Genomic DNA, 23,626 nt, shown 5'->3' on the forward strand with positions numbered 1-23,626 from the left:
CAAGACTAGTGTAGATGTTAATACTTTTGATCTTTATACATCTAGGTAAATAATAACTTTTTGCTTCAGAGATTTATGGATCCAAATATAAACACTCGTTAGACTGCAGTCTTACCTCTTTTCTTGCCAATTCCTTTCTGATTCCATTAAATTTATTGGAATATTCCTGAATATTGTAAGATAAGCAAGAGAGAGGCAGAAGCATGTAAAGAAAGAGGTAAACAAACTTTAACAGGAATAAAAAGAAAAGGAAGGAATATATTTATTTTCAAGTTTAGTAAATTTATTGTAATTGATTGAAAAGTGAGTATTTGTGGACATCCAGAATAAGCAATATACCTAACAGCTGGCAGATAAAAAATTCTTTAAAAGTGTTTATAGTTTTGCAAATAATGATCCAATGGGTTTCCAGCAGCACTTCTGTTCCTAAATTCCAAACTTTGTTTTGATCAAGGTTCATTACCAAGAATACTGTGTTTCTTAGTTGATTGATTTCTAAATGGAAAGTGTTCAATATACGAAGAAGAGGACTGGAGACATTAGGACTATTAGAATAAAACTGCCATCTAATTAAATCACAAGTCCAACCCATAACAGGAAAGCAGCACTGCAATTCTATTTTCCTTACATGTCTCTTCCCTTCTCATCTTTTTATTAATGCAAACAGAAATTAAGTTTCCATTCCTTTATCTCCTGTTAGTCCTCCTCAAAAGTATCTGGCTGTTGTGAGGACTGTAATTCTTCAGAAAATTGTTGGGATTCAGTTTGCTCAGGCATGTATTTTTCACCTGAACCTCAGAGAGAAGAGGGTGAAAATTTATATTCAAGCCAGGTATTAACTTTAGATGGCAACACAGATATTTTACTTCCAACACAGCAGCTACTGTCAGTAGCAAACTGGTACTGAACTGCTTACATACAATTATTCAGCTTGGAAAATACTTTTAAGTTCATTGACTCCAATCATGACTTTCAACTGTTATAATTTTGTACAGTATTTTGCCGCTGCTTTGTCACTGAAAGAGTACATGGCTAATGAAGCATTTTAAGTATGCTATTCTACCCTAGCCTCCAATCATATTAGGGTGTCAGCTGGAATGAGGTATGAATTACAAATGTTTACTTGCTTCATATTGCTAAATATGATCTGAAGGGTTGAAAAGCAATGTTCTCCAAATTCTCAGATTGCAACCAGAAAGAAGGAAAAAATCATTTGGAAAGGAAAGAACTGATATTCTTGCTAAATTTCCAGAGATTTGTGGAGTAATTGCTATCCTCTTAACTACATTTTGGAAACAGACTGAGATCTTCCTATTCTCAAAGCTTTACTATTTGTTGAAGAGAAGGCCTTACACCTCTGTGTTACCCAAGCTTATTTCAAAACACTTTCCTAAAGATTAAAAAAGATCTTCAAATATATATTTCTTCTTTTTTCCTGCAAGTACTTTAAATTACAAGGAAAAAAGCTGAATGTCTTATGTAAGACATTGGTGAATAAAGCCTTATATATGCTGTAAGACTTAGGGCAAGACAGAAGATAACAGTCTTCAAACATTAGTGCATATACTAATCAGTAAGCAATTGTAATACTTTGCTCTCTAACCTTACAGCTTATCCCTGTCTGAAACTGAAAGAACAAATATTCATGTTTCTTGTGTTTCTTCACCAAAATTGAAGGGCTGTGTTGAATTTTAAAGCCACTTTTACCCAGAAATCATCTTCATTCAACAGATGAACATGCATCATTGTCTCCTAACCTCTACTCAATTATGCTTTGTATAAAAGCAAGATTACATAAACATGCCTTTGAAAGCATATAAACATGAATCTCTGGCTCAGTATTTTTAATCTGAAGCAAATGCAAATACTTCCATTATGAATAAAACTGACATTTGATACTACTGACCATCAGTTTCCCCTTCATAGTTGGTAACAACAAAACTGGAATACTCTGTTGGAGAGTTGGGTGTTTTAGGCCTAATGTTCAGTAGGACCAAAAAATGCTTAAAATTCAACCCATCAGTTATAAAACTGGTGTCAGTGATACAAGCTGTTGAACACGACCCAAGTTTAAAAGCTGACAGTATATACTATTTATTTCAGTAAGGGCTTCCTAGAATTCTCTCTAAAAACTGTACTGAAGGCTCTGGTGGTAAGCCTTACTTACCTTGTATGAACTGTGTACCAGCAAACAATGAAAAAAATAACAGAAAAAACTTAGCGCTAATAAAACATGGTTTACTGAGTATCATTAAGTCTAATAGTTTCTTCTGTTGATGGAAATGCAGCAAAGACAGTAAGACTAAAAAGCCAGTAGTGGTAAAGAACAGCGGACTGTATCTACTAAATTGGCTGCAAATTATAGAAAACCAAGATGGGAACAAGGATGGAAAGCAGTGTCCAAAGGACCAAAGTAAAAAATAGCAGCAAAAACAAGATTTTGGAATTGCCTCCAGACCTAAGTCCTTCCACAGTAATATTAATTTCCTCCCAATGATCTCTATTTCTTCATTCATTTACTTTGTCCTTCATTCGGTACCTTTGTCTCTCCTCCCTAGTGGGCAGGTGTTGTTGTGTGCTGCTGTTGGTTCTCTACTCAGCCACAGTCAAACAGCATGTCAGACAAAACTTAGGTCCAAATATTAACTGCAGATGCATTCAACATAAGGATAGCATACATCTTTAGGTATTACTACATTTAGGTATCTAGGTATTACTACATATTAAAGTAGAAGGTAATTGAAAAACAGTGTAGATTAATAGATAATGTAATTACTTTAAGAAACACGCAAACACACAAATTCTATACATAAATATATGTATAATGTATATGTAAAAAATGAAACTGAGAGGAGAAAGTGGCAAAAATGTCAAAAAAATATTAACAGAAGAAACCTGATTGTGGCATTAGAGCTGAAAAATTGTCAGTTAGTAGGATCAGTAGTTCTAAACAGAAGGGAGAGGTGTAGAGACTGACACATTACCCACTTCGAAGTGTGAATAACATTATTGTTCTTATAACATTCGTACTTTCTAGTCAAAGTATTTTCAAAAATCAACTACAATATGTATTAATATAATTATGGACTTGCCCTGAGCTCTTAAATGCAACAAAGTGCAGCCAAATCAGGAGAATTATTTAATTTGGTTACCCAGGAAAACTCCATGTCAATCTGCAGACAGGCTGAGAAATATGGACATCTTTTATGACCCTTTCAGCCCTATTAAATGGCTCCAGATAAGCATCTGCCAGCTAACTAATCAACAGATATACATTATTAGAGAACATGTATGTTGCACAGGAACAAAGAATAACTATGCCAAGGAACTGCCTAGAGTTACCATTCAATCTGAATGAAATCTGAGTTAAAAGCTTTTTGTTCACAGCCAAACTTTACTCCAAATATTATTTCTAGGAGAGCTACCCTTGCACAGGTGTCACCTCTGTGATAAGATGGAGCAATTTGTTCATGTGGACATAGTCACTCTCTACTGTGCAATCCTCACTCTACTTTATGTCAAATATGCCAAGCAGTGAAGATTATCTCCTAAAAACCAAGATCTTCAGAACTGAGATATTTATTAATGCTACTTAGCAGTGTTATAGCAAAACTGTAGAGTACTTCAAAGAAAACAGAGCTGACAGCAGCCATTGAGATAAGCAGTCATACATCAGCATAATGTGTAGTTCAACCTATACATGCTGTTTGTAGTGATGTTTGTAGCCAGTGAAATCTGCTTTAGTTCATTTGCTATCACTTCTATCACAGATTATCCTACTATACAGTGTACTATAATGGTACCTTCTACTACAGCAGAAGTTGGTATTTACTTTTAAATAAAAACAGGAATAGAACTCAGAATGAAATTTAAGATTATGCTTAAAAGCTAGGTTGATACACAAGTATTTCTACCCAATCTCTAGAAACTTATATTCTGAAATCTCCTGAATATGTATGCTTTTTAGATACACTATTTGGTGTATTTCAAGTCATTAAAGAACAATGCAAGCTGCAACTACTTCCCTGAACACTGATTCCTCATTTCTAAACACTGTCTACATGGCCTGACTAAAAACTTGTCTTCCTTACTAGGTGTACCTTAAATTCCGTGCAGTATTTTAACCTATTAATCAGATTATTATGAACAATTCCAGCACACCTTGATTACACAGAATAACTACATTTACTTAAATGCTAATTGTAAAATATAACAACAAAGGAGAGAAGCAGGCAGAATATACAAGACTAATCTTTGACAAGCAACTTACCACAGATGCACCCCTGCCAGTTTGTGTACTACCAAGCCAAGGCATGTTGATAGGTGTCCCAGGATTACTATGTGTATAAGGAGTGGTTCCCTGAACATTTACCAGATCATCATGAGCATGTATAACCAAGAAATCATCAGCCCTATAAAACAACGTTATAGGTTAGATATAATACAACAACATTAAACACCATGCTCTGCTATACTGATTTGTACGCAGTCAGGCTGTGATACTGGCAACACAGAAAGTATACCCTTTATTTTCTATTTCCACATCGTCATCAACCCAGGTGTAGATTTGTGTAGACAAAATTGCAGAAACATCTAATTCTTGAATGTCATGACTTGATGCTATTGCAATGCAATTCCGATTTGCCTGAAAAAAAATAAAGGCAAATATAAAAGGAACACTTAAAAAAAGTGCTTTTTTTTATTTTCACTGGTCACAATACAGTTATTGACAAAACCACACACTTAATCAATTTACAAATCCCAAACATTTGCGTCTACAAATCTATGTATCTGGACTCTCTAAACTTGGCATTATCCCTTTAGAAGTTTACTTGCATGTGAGATAGCACCATACACAGTTTGTATTTTGTACTTTTTTCAAGCAGCTTTTGCTTCTCCTTTCTTTCCCCAGATGATAAAGAAGATGTAACTGTACTACCATGCTTGCAACCAAGCTCACCTCCTCCACTTTTTAAGGCTTAAATGGCTAAACAGGAGAAGAAAAGATGACTTCCTGGTTGTCTTTGACAGAGAAGGAAAAACAGTACTATGGACAAGCTTCAAGACAAACTAGAGGCCACCTTTCCCTTTTCTCAATGCATTGCACAGTAGAAAAAAAAATTAATTATCAGGAGGAAATTAAGAGGAGAATTCAATCTGTATCAAGATGGATGGCAAAGGATATTTTACTTAACTCAAAGTAGGACTACCACCTGTTTATGGAGTGGAACTACAACACGATTGGATTATCTTACCTCTTTCATACTCACCTTATTGATGGCAAAAGCAGTAATGATGTCAGACTCTTTATGAATTATTCGTGCCTTGCCTCCTGGGTAACACAAATCTGTTTCTATCTGTATTCAAAAAGTAAGCATATTTAAATGTAAATGTATATGCAACACTACTTTTTACCAGAAGTATAGGAACAAAACAATGGATCATATGAAATGTCATGTATTTTTTTTCTTGATTTTAATTAGTTCTAAGAAAATATTACAAATATACCCTGTAATCAGGGACACTGAAAACCTGTGAGGCAACATGCATATGGAGGGGGTGTTGATTAGAAAATAAAAGTCTAAATATTTTTTTCTTGAACAATTTGCTAAGTATTTCCATGCTTTTAGCAAACACTTTTCATCACTGAAACTGATTAAGTAGTCCAACAAATTTCAGACAAGACCTTGAGCAAGAAAATAAATTTGGATTTTGTCATATTATTTCTTCATGTTCTCCACAGTTAAATAAATCTGGAATTCTGCATGTGACAGGACCACAAGCCTTTTTACCACCCCATTGACTTTTCTTTCCTTAATGTGACCTCGTTGAATCTTGTCTGCCTTTTTGTATATTAGAAAGGCATCCAGACATACACCAGCTCATCAGAATTCTAAAATCTACCAGCACCGTAGTACTTGTTAAAAATTTAAGAGCTTAGCATTTCAAATATTAAGCTGACAGAATACAGACTCCAGTCTGTTGCAGTTATAAAATAATTTTACCATAAAAAAGGGCATTGCCAGTGAAATGGTGACATAAAAATTGAAACCTGAATTACAAATGTAAAATTTTGTATTTTCTTCAAAACAAAAGGAATTATTCCAGAACAACCATTTCCCAGACTCTTCCCTTCAATTTCTTAATTCTCTTCAAAAGGTTTATACAAAAATCTTTTAATGGGGAAAAAAAAAAGATGGTGATTTTCATCTGTCTGAAAAATTCTGGAAAATCTGTAGCTATTATAAACCACAAAGCAAAATACCTCTTTAAATATTAAAACAAAACTGGTACCATGGTAATCTTAGGTACGTAAAACTGCAGTGACAAACAGATACAAAACCATGACCTATGTTGTGAACAAACCTGCATGAAATTAAGATTTTTTTTTTTTTTTCCTCCCAGTCAGTTCCAGTTACCGACTGGCTAATATTACTTTATCACATAAATAACAACAAGGTAGCCCAAGGACATCATAGGGTATTCTTATACCTGTCTTCTCACTATTTCTGTGAAAAAAAGACTAAAGAATACAGCATTTGTTGGCATTATTAGGCATAGGAATATACCTTTTTAGTTTCTCGTATCCATCTTTCAAGAAAGTTGATACCAAGTTCTTATATGGCTTTACCACTGTAATAACGAAGGCTCAGTGAAAATTATCTGTGCAGACTACTAATATGCTAACAGATTGCTCTAATTCCTTATGTACTGTGTTCCCAAAGTACTTCTGAATTTTTATCACTGGGCAAATGGCAGCCTGAGCTCCTCACTTGGCATAGCTGTGGAACTTGAGAATATGTATTGTTCTTACTTGGTTGTTTCATCTAGCTTCCCAGGATTCATTTAGTTTCATGTGGGCTCTCTAACAGGACAAGTTTAACTCAATCTCTTTGGAAAACTGAATTTTAAATTTTGTTTCTACGTCAGCAAACATTTAAGGGAGATCAGGAAAGGAAATAAAAGATTTCAAAAGGAAATATTTCATAATGATGTAAGGTCTAATTAATTTGAGCCTTACTACTCCTCCACCACACAATGTTTCATGGTTTCATTGTGCTCCTCTAACAACTTGACCAAGGAAAGAACAACCACAGAAAAAAAAAGTAAAAGATAAGACTTGCAAGGTATCATGGATATCCTCATTTCCTTGTTGTTTACTCCAATACAGAAAAACTGAAATACAACAGCATGTTTGCAAACACACACACACACACACACACACTTAATTTATGTTGTAACAGATATTATCAAATTATGAACACCACATTAAGTACAAGACATTGATTTACTCATTCTGTACTGTAACAGCATTTAGTCCATCTTAATAGTCAAATTTTTCTGTAAATAAGTCACCTTCAACAACACCAGAAACAAGAAGATAACAAAATAAAGCCAACATACCTGTGCTGTGTAAGACTATCAGTGATTCTACTTGGAAACATATAAACTACATCTAAAATATTCCAAAATACCTACTTTACTTGGGGCTGTTCAGCCCCGAGAAAAGACGACTGAAAGGAGATCTTAATTAATGTCTATAAATACCTGAGGAATATGTGTCAGGAGGAAGGGGCCAATCTCTTTTCTGTGGTGCCCAGTAATAGGACAAGGAATAATGGGTTTAAGATAGAACATAAGAAGTTCTACCTCAACATGAGGAGAAACTACTGTGAGGGTGATGGAGCACTGGAACAAGCTGTCTCTCCTTGTGGAGTCTCCTCCTCTGGAGACTTCCAAAATCCCCCAGGATGTGTTCCTGTGTGGCCGGCTCTAGGTGTTCCAGCTTTGGTAGGGGGGGTGGACAACATGATCTCTAGAGGCCTCTTCTAACCCCTAACGTTCTATGATTCTATGATTCCATACAGCATAGCAACATGGCTGTATTATTAACACAAGATGATGAGCATTTTTGAAGACAAAAGGAAAAATTTTCCTTTTAACTGCAGTCTGTAGTAAACACAATTAGCCACAAAGACATAAACAGTTGTGCTAGTATTCTAATTGTGACAAGACAAAGATAACTTCATACAGAACTCTTCTGTCATAACTTTACTGGTCATGAATGCTCTTTCTCCCCTGCATTTTTAATTTGCTCTGATCTGCTTCTTACTCCTGTATTTCTGCTAGTCCACATCTTTTCTATAATACAAGTGTTTCTTTCAAATTATTAGGAGAAAAGGTGAATCAGAAAGGAGCAACTAAGGGAGGAAAAAAAACTCAATTACATAATCAAGACTTTAAAACATTTAACTGAATTTGGAAACTGGAATCCAGCTAGACACTGGGACAAGTTATAAGAAACAGAAATATGAACAGTTGTATCACTGTTTTTCTTATTAAAATGGAATTATACCATGCTAGAAAGCAATGAAGAAACCCAAGACTAATTACTATGGTAGGGACAAACTCTAACTTTTAGAACTTTGACTGAGTAGGTCATTGGTTTTAATCTTTGAAATATCAAAGTTTGTCATTCTTCTGGAGCAGCTTTTAGATTGATCTTAATAAAGAGGCGGACTGTAGCTAAGTGGTAGTTGTCTGTCTACAGTCAAAGACTGATTATTTTTTGTTTTCCATGACATAATGAAGACAGAATTTTAATGTGAAACACTGTAGATGTAGAGACAAAGCCAAGTATATTATCCATTCACTCTTGAAAGAAGAAACAAGCCAACTAAATAACTTAAGTAAAAGCTGATAGGCTGACTAGCAATATTTTATGTATTTTATATACCATACCAACCTCATTTAGGCATCGCTTCTTTGTAAAAATATTTCTGATAAAGGTTTCCTGGACTTCTCCCTGTTTGACCAAGTACTGCCAGAGCCTCTTCACAGATCGTGCAAGATGACTGTTAGATCTACAGAACAAAGTTAAAATAACATTGTATTCATGCTTCTGAAAGACTTCAGTATCTAATGTTCTAATCAAACTATGGTTAGAAGAAATGCTGAAGCAAAACTAAAGCTCTCTAAATGCTGGCACCATCTTTCAAACAAAATGACATGTGAGAAGAGGTGCAAAAGGAAGAAGGAAAAAAACATGTAGCATTTTCTCCTCCAATCTTGGGACAAGTGTGAAAAATCTCTATGAGATTACACAAAAATAAGGTTATCACACAAATTATTTATTAGTCTCCATCATTCTTCACAACATGGATAATTTCTGCTTACTGCTAATGAGTGCTTCTTTCACATAGACAATGAATGACTAACACTTCCTGCTAGAAACACATCATCTGTGTAGCATCTCTGAAACAACCATGAGTTTTCAGAAATAAAATTTTAAGGATTCTATAATCAGATCAGTCTTCAAATGATTATGATTGTCCCTAGAAATGGTATGCTCAACTAAAATTTATAAATAAAAACCTAGCTGTTTACGGAACAGCAAAACCCACAAATCCTAATTAAAAAATAACACCAGGCAACAGATACATGCTGTGTATTTTTCATCAATTCAAGTAGCTAAAACTAAGTATAATAACTGTGAGATATTTCACAACAAAAAGACAGACCTTCTGCTGATTGTGCAGCCACAGGTGGTATTAAGATTAAATAGGCAGAAAACTGTTTAAAAAGTGACCTTTTAAGAAACTGAGCACACTTTTCTGATTGAATATGCAATTATGTGGAGCCACAACTACTATAAATACTAAACATTTCTTCTCTGGTTTTAGGAAAAGATACTGATCATAATGTAACTTCATTCCCTCCAAAGGTGGGGGAGTTGTTTATGTCACTCGCCTTTAATTATCTCTCAGGGTAAACTGTGATTCTTTTAATCTAAACCCACAGTTTTTCCACAAAACCATTCAAAATTGTTATATTAAGCTGTAATAAAAAAAGTTGAAAAATTTAGAACTTTTTTATTGGTTTTCCTTATCATGTTTTGGACCAGATGGATTAATTTTGATGTGTATCCACAATTTCACAGTGGAGTACATATAAAAAATGGTTTTATATAGTTACTGACATTTTGCTCTATCATGTATACTAACAACATAATGCTCGATGTATATTAAAGATACTATAGTCACTGTTTACAGAAATTAGATTCACCTGAATGGAGTGTTTGTAGGCTCAAGTAAAGCTTTATGGCGAAGCAATGCAGGACCAGCAGCTAGGGCATCTTCAGAGGCATGAACTGAAATATAATGTTGAGGTGGACCCCCATACAGCTCAAGGCGTCGGAAAAGAACTTGTTCCCAGCGCTGTAGTGTTTTCAAAACTGCATGGCATATCGGGGAGCTAACTGGAAGCTCTACAAAGACAAGTAAACAATAAAAAAAACTTCCTTCTCCATTATAATCTTGACAAAGATAGGTCCACAGCTGAAGGCTAAAGTGTATTTCAAATAGCTCCAAATAAGCTTTATTCAAACCTATATTTTATATTTGCGACTATAAAAGGATGAACTGCTTTGTGCCACCCTTGCTAAAGACAGGAAGAGGCTTCCCCAGCACTGACAGAAACTAAGTATCACAGAATAGAATCTCCTGGAAGCAATGTCAGAGAATATGGATGATAAGCAGATGATGAAGGAAAGCCAGCATGGCTCCACAAAGGGCAAATTGTGCCTGATTCATCTGGTGGCATTCTCTAACAGCCTAGCTGCGCAGGTGGGCACGGGAAGATCAACCACTGTCATCTACTTTTTCATCTGTAAAGCCTTTGACACAGTCCCACACAACATCCTTACTGCTGAACTGGAGCAACACAGATTTGATTATGGACATTGATAGTTGACTATTAATGATACTGATAATGACTATTTGATTGGTAAGAAATTGGATGAATCACTGCACCCAAGTAGTTGGAGTCAAAGGTTCAATATCCAAATTGGCATCAGTAATAAGTGGTGTCCCCCAGGGTTTTGTACTTGGATAGGTACTGTACAGGATCTCTGCTAATGACACAGAAAGTGGTAGCGAGTGCACCTTCAGCAAGTTTGCAGACAACACTAAGCTCAGTAGTGCAGCTGATTCACTAGAGAAGGAAGGCCATCCATACGGACCTTGACAAGCTTGAGAAGTGGGCCAAAGAACAAAGTCCTGCATCTAGGTCAAGGTAATCACCAGTATCAATAGAGACTGAGTGACAAATGGATTGAGAACGGCCCTGCAGAGGAGGACCTGGGGGTAGTGGTGGATGTAGAATTGGACATGAGCTGGCAATGTGCACATGCAGCCCAGAAAGCCAATAATTGCATCCTGGGCTGCACAAAAAGAAGCGTGGCCATCAGGGTGAGGGAGGTGATTAACTCCTTCTAGTCTGTTCTCATAAGACCCCAACTAGAGTACCACTAGGGTACTGGTGCTCTCAGTAAAACAAAGACATACCTGTACAGACCCTGTACTGTATCCTTTCAATACTTAAAGGGGACTTGATGCATTTAAGCTAATTTGACCCACTCTCTAGAGGTATGCTGCCTACAGGGGGCTCATAGCAAAGATGTCACCAAGAGACTATCAAAATTTGTATGTCCCTCTATTATCTGCTGCTGCTGTTTCACATGGACAGCAGTGGTAAAGTAAGAAACAATCTGAAGACCATCAAGAAGGATTACAGAGCCCTGGGAGTACCTGTGAAGGATTCAAGAGTCAAGGCAGTCTTTCATCAGACTTCCTGGTGAAAGAGAAGCTATTTAAAAAGGCCAGTCTAATTGGGAAAATCAATATATGGTTAAAGGAGTGGTGTCACAGACAAGGCTTTGGCTACTCATATCATGTGACTCGCTTTGAGAAATCTGGTCTCCTAGGGGTGACAGGGTCCATTTGTCAATGAAGGGGGCCATTGACTTGCCAATTTAGTAATGGAGGTTTTAAACTGGATTTGCTGGAGAAAGGGGTTCCCAGTCCATCCCACAGCCACCACTTTGAGGCTGGTGCCAGTAACAGATGTCCTGGACCTGAAAAAGGATTCACAGGTCAACAGGAGAACACCTGAAGTTCTGTAGAATGTAATCCCAGGCGGTAAAAGAGCTTCAATGGGGACCCAACTTAAAAGACCTGGTCACATGGGATATGAAGAAGGCTATGGTACTTTTGTCTCAGTCTTCACCCGCAAGGGCTCTCGTCACACCACCTGCTGCAGAAGGCAAAGACAGAGACTGGAAAAAAGATCCACCCACTGTGGGAGAGAACAGGTTCAAAACCATCTCAGGAACCTTAAAGTGCACAAGTGCATGGGCCCTGATGAAACCCATTTGCAAGTCCTGAGGAAGCTGGCTGATGAAGTTTCAAAGCCACTATCAATCATATTTGATTAGTCATCGCAGCCTGGTGAAGTTCTCACTGACTGGAGAAGGGGAAACATAACCCCCCATGTTCAAAAAGAGAAAAAAAAAGACACTGGGGAACTACAAGCTCATCAGTCAAAGTTCTGTGCCCAACAATGTCCTGGAGCAGATCCTCCTGGAAACAATGCTAAGACATATGGAAAACAAGGAAGTGACTGGTGACAGCCAACATGGCTTTACCAATGCAAATTGTGTCTGACAAATTTGGTCACAACTCTGGTGACCTTTTACCATGGGGTAACAGTGTTGGTGGACAAGGAGAGAGCAACTGGCATCATGTACTTGATGATCTATCAGTGTTTGACACTATTCCACAACACCCTTGTCTCTAAATTGGAGAGATACAGACTTGACAGACAACTCTGTGGCTGCAGGGTCACACTCAGAGTTGTGGTCAGTGGCTCTATGTCCAAGTGGAGACAAGTGATGAGAGGCATTCCTCAAGGGCTGGTACTTGGAACAGTGCTGTTCATCATCCTTGTCAGTGACATGGACAACAGGATTTAGTGCACCCTCACCAACTTTGCCAGCAGCACCAATCTGTATGGTGTGGTCAGCACGCTGGAAGGAAAGGATGGCATCCACTAAGTGGTGGTCCCACACCAACCTCATGCAGTTCAACAAGGCCAAGTGCAAAGTCCTGCACATGGGTCAGTGCAATCTGAAACACAATTATAGGCTGGTCTGAGAATGGATTGAGAAGTGCCCTAAGGAGAAGGACTTTGGGGTGTTGGCTGATGAGAAGCTCTACACGAGCCAGCAATGTGCACTTGCAGCCCAGAAAGCCAACCACACCCCGGGCTTCATCAGAAGTGTGACCAGTAGGTTGATGGAGGCAATTCTCCCCCTGTATTCTGCTTCTGAGACCATATCCTGGACTACAGTGTCCATCTCTGGAGTATCCAACATAATAAGGACATGGAGCTGCTGGAGTGAATCCAGAGGAAGGCTGCAAAGATGATCAGAGAGCTGGACAACCTCTCCTATGAAGACCTGCTGAGAGAGTTGGGGTTGTTCAGCCTGGAGAAGAGTGGGTTGCGTGGAAACCTTCTAGCAGCAGAAGGTCCGGTACCAGAAGTGGGCCTGCAGGAATGCTGTGGAGGGACTTTTTACAAAGGTATGTAGTCACAAGACAATGGGTAATGGCTTTACACTGGAAGAGTGCAGATTTAGATGAGACCTTAAAAGGAACTCTTTCCCATGAGGCTGGTGAAACACTCGAACAGGTTATTCAGGGAAGTTGTGGCTGCTCCTTCCCTGGAAGTGTTCAGGGCCAGGTTAAATAGGGTTTTGAGCAACCTGGTCTAGTGGGAGAGGTCCCTGCCCATTCAGGGGGGTTGGAACTAGAGGATCATTAAAGTCCCTTACAACTCAAACCATTCTATCAGTCTGTGACTTACAAGAAGGATGGAGGAAGACATTTTATCAAATCCTGAAGTGTCAGGAGAAAAAACATAATGGTTTTAAACTAAAAAGAGAGTAGATTTAGGGTACAAATAATGAAGAAATTTTTCATGAGGATAGTGTAACACTGGGTTAGCTTGACAAAGAAGCTGTGGATGTTGCCCCTCCCTGGAAGTGTTCAAGATCAGATTGAATAAGGCTTTGAGCAACAAGGTCTAGTAAAAGATGTCTTTGCCTACAGCAAGGGGGCTGGACTAGATGATCTTTAAAGAACCTTCTAATAAAAATCATTCCATGATTCTATGAAACAAGTTGTAGGAATGATGTATCTTGAAAGCACAAAAAATACACAAGGAAATACATCTTGTATGACTAAAGGCAAAGAAAAAATTAAGTATACAGATATTTCTGTTAATGGCTGTACATTCCTTCTTACCCACCACTCTCAATATTATTTCATAAATGTACCAGGATGATAAACAGAATCAGAGCAATTATTCCCAGACCACAGAAGTTACGAATTTTTGCACTGAATATAAAACTACACAATATTACTCAACACATTACTGATTTTAACTGTGGTTATTAAGTATGAAAAGACAACTCTGCTGCTCATTACCTGAAAGATCATGTCCAGCCAAAGGGTAGAAAATCTTCAAATTGTGAAGTACCATCTGAACCATTGCCAATCTCATCAGTGACCAACTAACAAGAAAGCACTAGTAAGTCATTTACTAATAGGAAAATCAATTTCTAACTTATTCACTATTAGGATTTAAATTCAGATTTAAATCCTCAATATAAACAGCTGAAAACTATTAAACAGTATTTTAGACTATTACAGATATTTTGAATTCAAAAGTGACTTTATCACGTATTAATAAAACATGTAGGAGAATCATTGTGAAAAACTAACTGCTATCTAAATAATGCACTGCCATGAAATTACAAGAAACCAATGCATTATATGAAAAGTTAAAATGCTAAAAACTCAGGTCTAGCCATAACAGATCATCTTGCATTCTGAGGAGCTACTGACCTGTATGAATTTGAGTTAGAATGCTCTTGATTGTGCGAGTTTGATGCAAACACATCTTCATCAACATCATCATCATCATCTTCACCACTTTCCAGACTCTCTTCTGAATCATATTCCACTCTACTTTGTGATGGAAGAAAAGGCTAAAAATATAAACAAATGTTCCTTGAGTATCTACTAGCCAGCATATAGTTTTAATTATCTTTTAAAAACACACAATTATAATATTTAATGCTTTTTATTATAACAGCAGCCACATCATCTTTATTTATTACCATTTGGAGTTTGTACCTCATGTAAATGGTTAACTGTGTATGAGCATGGCATACTTTAACAACTTAACTATCTCTGACATTACTCAAAATTCTAATGCTGAAAGTAAAATAATAAGTTTTCCAATTCTTATTTTGCTTTACTTTCATGTCAGATATATGAGACCTCACACAGGACACACAAGCTTGTTACTCATCAGAGAGTAGCCAAAGCACCAGTATATTTTTAATCTAGTTCTTCCAAGAGGTCAGAGGACTGCTATCCTTGCCTACAGAGTTCAATATTTCTGGAAAGTCCACCATCAGTGCTACACTACATTACTCATTATTTGCATTTTTCTCTCTCTCCTTGCCCCTAAAATATGAGTTTTATATTTATTTTACTGATATGGCTAATACTTGATATAGCAATGTCCCATACAACACCACACAATTATTTAAGTTTCTACAAAAAAAGATCTGCCACTGCAGACGTGACAGAAGGCAACATAAATTTATTTCAAGTAATCATACATCTTCAGTTCACCCATTTAAAACAGATAATAAACTTTCTCACACTTCCTTGTTTGTTTAAATTGATGATCCATGACTACTGATACATTTGTATTCTGTAACTGTAAAAAGCAACATTAAAAAAATTCATAGCAACAGTTTAAGAAAGCTGTTTCAAAAATACCCACAGGCAATGTTTTAGAAAAAGTTAAATAAGAGGAATAAAATCAGGGTGCTTCTATGACACATCAATAGCTAGAATAAAGACTAAGAAGAGAAAAATTACCACCCAAAAATTTTAGAAGATATTTAACTGTTATACAGTGACAAAAATTACCTTTGCAATGAAATAATCCCAGATGCTAAGCTCAGGAGGAATAAATCTTTCTTTGCAAGATGGAGATTCATGGTCTACCAATGGCAACACCGGCAACTGAGAACTCTCTTTTGGAGAGGTTTGTGATGAAAGCCTGTAATGTTTTTGCTGTTTCTCTCCATCATCTGCAGAGGAAGAAAATACAGTTAATGTAAATGTTGCTTTAAATCATCTGCTCCATCTCTCCACTGCTTTTTAAAAAAAGATTTCCAACAGAGTTAAAATCTTGCTCATGACAAGTTTTCAGATTTTTGTCTTAACATTTCTTTAGCAAACAACCAGAGGGAATGTTAGTCCTCAAATACTCAAAACTAGTATATAGAAATACACAAGGGACCCCACTCCCCCAGCAAAAATATAGAATAGTAAAGAATGGCATTCTAACTGCATTAGAAGCTTTCTTCCTACAAGAAAAAGTGCAAATACTGTTGCTCAAGTATCAGTACCATGAAACTAAATTACTTTAAGAAGCATTACTGCATACTATGTTTTCTTTTGAAGAGAAGCAGAGTGTCTTGTCTTTCAGAATATGTAAGTGAAAATATCTAACCTTGCCACTCCTACTCTCTCTGTGTCTCCTTCCAAGGAGGTCAGTACTTTTTTCTAAATGGTACAATTATCCTAAAACCATACATCCTGGCAATGTATTTCTCCAGCAAACACAAAAGGCCCCACTTTAACAAATACAATCCAATATATGCTTTAAACAGGAAAGAATTATTTATTTATATTAATTAATTATTTGTAATACTTTGTAATTTAAATCCTAGGAGTTGAGGAATCCCCTCATATCCCCCAACACTGACTTCTTTCAGAATAAGAAGAGTCTACATGAGACTTTTTTGAATTATGTTCTTGATAATTACAGTACTCAGGAAAACAGATTATCCAAGCTATCAGATACATCCTAGTGTGGTTATATCATAGAAGAAAAAAGAAGCCTCATTTCAGATGCTGGTTCTTGGTAGATAAACTATTCCAATACAGCCTGTCAGGTAAAGGAGGAACATTGTCAGTTGAATTGTCACTGTCTTTGAGATGTAAGTTAGTGTTCTAGCTCTCCAAAACACTTCTAAAGTGGAAGGGACAAGGGAGAAAGGGAACTGCATTTGCCAATTTGCTGTAATGCTGTGGCCTTCATTCCCCTTCTATTACAGGCAAAATGGACTTGAATCCATTTCCTAACTGATTGTAAAATTTATTTTCAAGTAGATACAGGTAATGCATGAGATTAGTTTCTATAGTGAAACAAGTGAATGGGTTCAAGACGTATGTAAAACAAATAAAGCTAAAACATGAAGATTAATAGGGAGAAGATATTTTTGAAATTTTTTTGAACTGCCTTTTGACATCTCCAAAACTTCCAATACCTATCTAACCAAGTACCGAACATTTATTCTTTTTTTAAACATTTCAAAATCTCCCTTGGCTTGAAAATTACGACACCGCCAAAAGATACCACAGAATACAGTAATGCTTCATGACACCTCACTTACTTTTTTTGAAATCTAAACAAAAAACAAAATAACAAACCAACCAAACAAAAAACAACCAAAAAAATCCAGTTGGGGTACATAAAATCTTTCAAATTGTTTCTTTCTTAGTTAAGTATGTTTAATGCTGGGCCAGACTGATTGCAAGGAAGAACTAATATGAACATCATAAATGTAAATGGGCAGTCTATGGTTTTAACTTTCCTTATTCTCTTCTGCTACCAAAGGCCCACAAAACTAATTTCCACTGAGTCTTGTCAAATTACTTTCTCCTGTTAATAATGCTAGCAAGACAAGAAAAAAAGCCAGCATCCCTACAGGTCTGGGGTGAGCTACTTCAAATAAGTGTTTCCTTTTTTGTTGTTGTTGTTTACAGGGTTTATGGAAAGGAGAATTTTGAGTCTTGATAGATGTTTGAAAGAATATTTCCTTCAAAACTCTTATGGGTACTCTAATCACTTGAAAACAGAAGGTCTGACATTGCACAAAAGAAACAGTGCTCATTTAGGAACTTATATTACACATATTAGACTTACATGTTTGTAATGCAAACTGAGGTAACTGTAAACCCCAAGGAAGCTAAAATTCAAATTCTCTTAAAAGAAACAAAAATTTTCCAAGTCTTACATCCCTCACAACTATGATTTTTAATTTTTTTTCTCTCAAACAGGCAAATACTCTGTTTGATGAAATTTTTTCATCATTTTGGTCATTTTTGAGACAAAAACCCACATGTTTTTTGAAGGATTTTCAGAACCATTTCTCACCATGTGTAAAGGTGACCATTGCCACTACAAGCAGCTGAACTGAAGAATATTTTTTCAATAGAATCTAATCAAAGCTGAAGACAACATCTCATCTTTCATCCTGAAGCTGGGACACTTTAACAGTTTTTGTTGCACTACTATACTTTTTTTTTGCCCCTCTCAGGAATATTAGTTGCAATTTACTTACCTGTACTAAAAGTCACAGTATAGTAGCTGTAGTACAATGAATTTTCATTTAATTATTTAAAGCTCATCAGTTAAGAAAGAGCATGCACATGCATCACTGAAATTTTAGCAATTGCTTAAAAAAAATTCACTGGGCATGAAGTAAGGAGCAACAGTTGCATGACAGAAATAAGCAAGTATATACTTGGAAGTTGTTCGAAGCAGAAATCAAAAAACAAATGCTTTATTTTAAAACAGTATTTTTTCTGTTCTGCTGGATTGTTCTTTGTCTTTTAAGAATACTGCCATTGGAAAAAATTCAATATTTAAGGCAAATCAAAGTACAACCATTTAAGTGGTTTGAAAAACATACTACTAATGGCGATTTTTTTCTCCTATACACCTTTAAATAAATTAACAAATTCAGTCACTGAAATCTGACTTTGTAATTTGGAACTTCAGTTAACCAATTATATTCAATTTCAAATTGCTCTTATTTCTACTTAAAATTTTGCTTGTTTTTTCATTCATTTCAGTTATATGTTTCTATTTCTTCCAAGATCTAAAACAAGCAATGATATTTAAAAAACATCTTGCTCACATTATCTTCCTTACACTTTCCCAGGAAGAGCTAGAAGACAAATGCGTTACAATTTCCAAAAAAAAAAAAAGGAAAAGACTTAAAGTTACTGTGCTTTATTGTAAACTGTGAGCAGGCATGACACATCAATAGCCAATACCCTATGAAAAATGGAAATCCTTATTAAGAGAGGTAAAATTATGAAGTACTTTTCTTACATAAGCATCATTCTTGATTGCAGGCACAAAAAGTACCAGCACTGCTGAACCCTGAATACAGTGGAATGACAGAAACATGACAAAGAAATACTGATTAAGTTGCACCTTAAATCATTTCAGAAGTATAAAACCCCTGCACAGATTTTTTCCTAAATTCTTTAGGAAGCTGTGAAAGCCAACCAGAATAGCAGCCCAGTGAAAGTCTGCACTGCTGGACATTTTCATTTCAAACCTGAAAAAAATGTTCACTTTCCATGGTTACAAATCCTGAGGGTTTTTATGTGATATTATGCTTACTCATGGGCAAGAGCTCACATGGCCAAGGTAATCAATGTAATAAATTGACATTCAAAAGTACCAATTGCAATCAAGTTCTATAAGCTGCAGTTTAATTACTATACACACACAAGACCATAAATTCCTTGTTGTATTTATGTACCGTTTAGTAATAGTGATTCACTAAAAGGCTCAAAGCACGCCCCCGCCTTTCAGGCCATCCTCCTGCACACTACACTCAGATGTTTCTGAAGACATATAAATTGTGATCACTTCAACACATGGGGAGTAGAAACCTGTCAAAAGTTAGTTAAACACAACAAAATACTTTGTGACAAACTCTGTGAACATTTCCTGTTCTGAGAATCTACTGAGGCTTCTACTGAGCCAAAATTACTCCATCATTCAGTGTGAACACTTCATGTCAGACTTTTAATCTATTTTAATGGCTGACATAAACAAGAATAAGAAGAGTAATAATGAGGAGACGAAGACTTTAATATACAATAGAAAGGCCATACAAGTAATGAACTACTCAGTACTCTCAAGTATTTTAAGAAAAACCCAACACTGTAGTCTCTGGAAGACAGATAAAATTCAAGGCCATTATTCTCACTTTAGTATCAGTTTCCATCACTAACTATAATGCAGGTTCTTACATGAACATGTAGCCTTTAATACTTGAAGATTGTGTGTCCTTTTAGCTCTTCTGAGATTAAGCCATTCCTGGAGATAGTCTAACTATGAAGACTTCTTACTGATGTTTCTGATTTGCTGGTGAAATTGAGATCAGACAGATGGAACTGTAACACCTAGTCTGAAGCACTACTAATGAAAGTTCAATTTTTGTTGTCATTGCTTTGCTTTAGAGTCTGGATGAAACCTACTTCACAGGAGATACAGAGCAAGCACACAGATGCAAGAATTCTAAGGGTTTCTTTTTTCTTTACAATTGCCTATGCAAAACTTGTCCAAAAATTAAATTAATCTTCTGCTTAGATGTTCTATAGAAGAGTCAGATATTTAGAAAATCTGTAATGGCAGTATTTTTCTAGAAGGGCACAAGTAGTTTTGTATTTAATTTACTCCTGAAGCATGTAGTAGTTGACAACAGGAAATTATATTATCGATTTCTTACTGTTAAAGCAAAATTATTAAGAATAAGCAAAAGATAAATGTAAGGGCAAAAATATAGCTGGTTTAGTAATCTGACTCCTTTTTTGTTGTTGTTTTTTACCCTCTTCTTTAATTTCAAGTGACAGAGAAAGGCATGTGTTCAAAACTCCTTCCCACAAATGTGCTTTAGATAAGCACAAGCTGAAATCAAATAGACCTACAGAATCCTATAATTATATAGGTTGGAGGGTATCTGGCCAAACCCCCTCCCTCAGAACAGGGATAGCCTAGGTAACAACCTACTTTGTTCAGGTTTCAAATAACTCCAAAGATGGAGACTCCACAGCACATCTAGGCCCTTTTTCCCGTGTTTGATTACCTCTACAAATTAGTATTTTAAAAGATCAATTCTTCCCCTAAATTCTTGTTTTCACCTTCTTCATTCTTCCAGCAACAGTTTACTAATTCTGTGATTTGACACCCAGCATAATTTTTAAGGAAAACATGGAGTGGATAAGCATTTAATATACATTTCAGAATACATATCGATATAAAAACAGTTATGGTATAACTTTGAAAGAGTAGTAGCAGCAGTATTAACACACCTCAGTATACAGTTACCAATACCTAGAAAACCTAGACTTGCAATGAAAAGCCAGACACACCTTCCGCTAATTTTGATATAGCAAATATATTTACCTTAGTGATAATAAACATTTGTTCAATTCAGATATAAATGATCAGATCTACAATAAGAATATACTTTTGATAAAGATCTCTACTCTGAAAATACTTTTCTAAATGTATTAAAAAGTCTGTATTTAAACGGACTACATTTTCATTTTCCTTAAATGCAAGGTAATACATTTTAAAATGTTACATGCATGTAACTGCAGTAATAATTAAAATTATATAGTTCAAGTTAGTTTTTCATATATATATATATACACACACACATATTCAGATGTGATGCAGTAAGTTGCTGTGGTTTATGTTCTTCTTTACAAGATTTTATTTTTAAAAACTAATATATAATCTCTAGGGTTGTTGCTCTTGATTTTTAAAAAGTCCGATGAAATAACAAAGCACAAAATCGTACCAAAAAGAAAGCATTACAGAATTCATTTTGGACCTCAGCATAATTCATAATAATCTGAATTTAAAATATGGAGTTTGTTTGCTTTTCTAAGGGGATTATCAGTCTATCAAAACTAAGTATCAAGACATCTTTTCTTTGTAATGTCTAGAATCAACATTTAGAAATCCACATGCACAGTAATGCTTATATTCAAAAAGCCAAACAAGCAGCTGCCCAAAGATCTGAAACACTTCTGATTCTTTCAAACCATGGTCAAAGTCAGTTTATATTTAATATTGACTTCAAATTAAGCGTAGTAAGAAAGCAATAGTATTTCTAATTTTCTTTTTTTAAAAAAGGCCCAATTCAACTGCTGCTTTAGTTACAAAACTTTGCTTTGAATTTTAATGTCATGGCTTGCAAACAGAAGTTTTTCTGTCTTTCTACATATGCAAAAAAAAAAAAAAATAAAAAAAATCACACATTGCAAACTGCATGTAGAGGCCTAGTACTAAATCTAGCATCTTGCCTGAAGATTTGGTAGGACTATGAGTACTGAAGGCAGTGAGGGATTTGGAAAACCCCACGCATTCCATGGAGAATACTACTACCTGATGTGGGCTAGGCATTGGGAAGTGCCTACCTGCCAAAGAAAGAAAACATACTGTATTCGTAAAATGGGAATATATTCCTGTTTTAAGAGAACTTGGAACACATTAAAAACTAGGCTGTAATAGTACTGGAAATATTCTCTTAAAATTAACTTAATCCCCTCACATTACAGCAGTTGTGCCTCTTGAAAACCTTACTTCAGTAGCAATCATCTCTGTTAAAGCAATTACTCTTAAGCTTTCAGAAGTCACACCATTTTCTTAAAAAAACCCTGAGAAGACATATTATAAGCAATATAGCTTACCAGGTTTTGCCTTTGACTGCAGTTGTCCTGTGGTTGGTGTATGTGCTCCTCCTCCAAAGACAGCAGACCACATTTTGTTGTTAAGTGGATGAGCCATAATTCTATACAACTCATTACTAGAATGTGTTGCTAGACCATGGATAAACAGGCTCAGATAGACTGCAGTTAGAATTTCACAAAGCAAAACTGTGAGACCTGGCTGTGCTTCCTCACCAGCAGAATTCAAGAGACGTATTAGAGCTGTTATTCCTGTTTATAAATAAATAAATAAAGAAAGAAAGAAATATTTTTAGAGGTGTGAGGGCATACTCTGGATTATCACTGGTATTTTGACTGGCAACCTACATTATTTAGTATCTTCTAGTGTAGAAAAAAATCTATGTTTTGGAGGAAACCGAAAATTCTACAGGAAAGTGGCATGCTACTTGTTTTTACCAGTTCATTATAGCTTTTCAGCTTCATGTTTTAGACTAGCAGTTAAAGAAATACACAGCAACTTTTCAAGAACAAGAGGGAAAAAGTACTCAAATTTGGGAATATATCTTACACAAAACACTGGCAGTTTTAATTCAGCTCCCTGCTACTGAAATTATGATACAACATTCAGTTAAATTATTTATATTAATTTTTCTTGCCTTCATATCTCAGCTCTCTTTTTTACCTCAATTCTTTTAGCAAATGGTTAGCTCTGTTTTTACTCCAGTACCTCACAGTATATTCAAAACATAGCATCCAAATCTTACAGTTAAAATAAAATTACTAATCTTCTCATTGGCCTTCCTTTAGTGTCTCTTCTTCAGTAAGGTTTTTAACTCCAGCATAACACTGTAAATTGAAATGCTGTATTCTCACTTCACAGTGGTAAAACCAACCAAAAACCATGGTATCAATTGCATTGTCTGACAAGTGTTCCTTCACCTAAGTACTAAACATCTTAGAGTTTTCATGCTCCCAGAAAAAGTTGTTGAGATTTAGATGTGGTGCCACTGTGTCACTTTGAGCCCATAATTGAAAATACAAATAACAGTGTACAAAGAATTATGCTGCCAGTCATAAAAAAAAAAAAATCAGTTTAAGGAATCAATGTTAACAATCACTTGTTTTACTCTTGAGAAATTTTACTATGCAAG

At 35.8% G+C, this 23,626-nt stretch overlaps 1 protein-coding gene across 8 annotated transcripts in view; it reads right to left on the reverse strand.

Moving 5' to 3' along the window:
- The window catches only part of DMXL1 (Dmx like 1), an 84,728-nt gene that overhangs the window by 8,423 nt on the left and 52,679 nt on the right, over positions 1-23,626 (reverse strand). For 2 of the 8 annotated variants that reach the window (XM_071731019.1, XM_071731020.1), the window contains 11 exons: positions 22,497-22,745; positions 22,110-22,223; positions 15,849-16,012; positions 14,748-14,890; positions 14,328-14,413; positions 10,066-10,267; positions 8,747-8,864; positions 5,271-5,357; positions 4,524-4,645; positions 4,271-4,412; positions 116-166 (listed from right to left, as the gene is read on the reverse strand). In XM_071731019.1, the coding sequence (XP_071587120.1) occupies positions 116-166; positions 4,271-4,412; positions 4,524-4,645; positions 5,271-5,357; positions 8,747-8,864; positions 10,066-10,267; positions 14,328-14,413; positions 14,748-14,890; positions 15,849-16,012; positions 22,110-22,223; positions 22,497-22,745 (1,478 nt within the window). The other 6 variants (XM_071731017.1, XM_071731016.1, XM_071731018.1 and 3 more) reach the window with 6 other exon arrangements.

The sequence above is a fragment of the Heliangelus exortis genome, chromosome Z (genome assembly GCF_036169615.1).
Source record: "Heliangelus exortis chromosome Z, bHelExo1.hap1, whole genome shotgun sequence".
In the NCBI taxonomy this organism is placed as follows: domain Eukaryota; kingdom Metazoa; phylum Chordata; class Aves; order Apodiformes; family Trochilidae; genus Heliangelus; species Heliangelus exortis.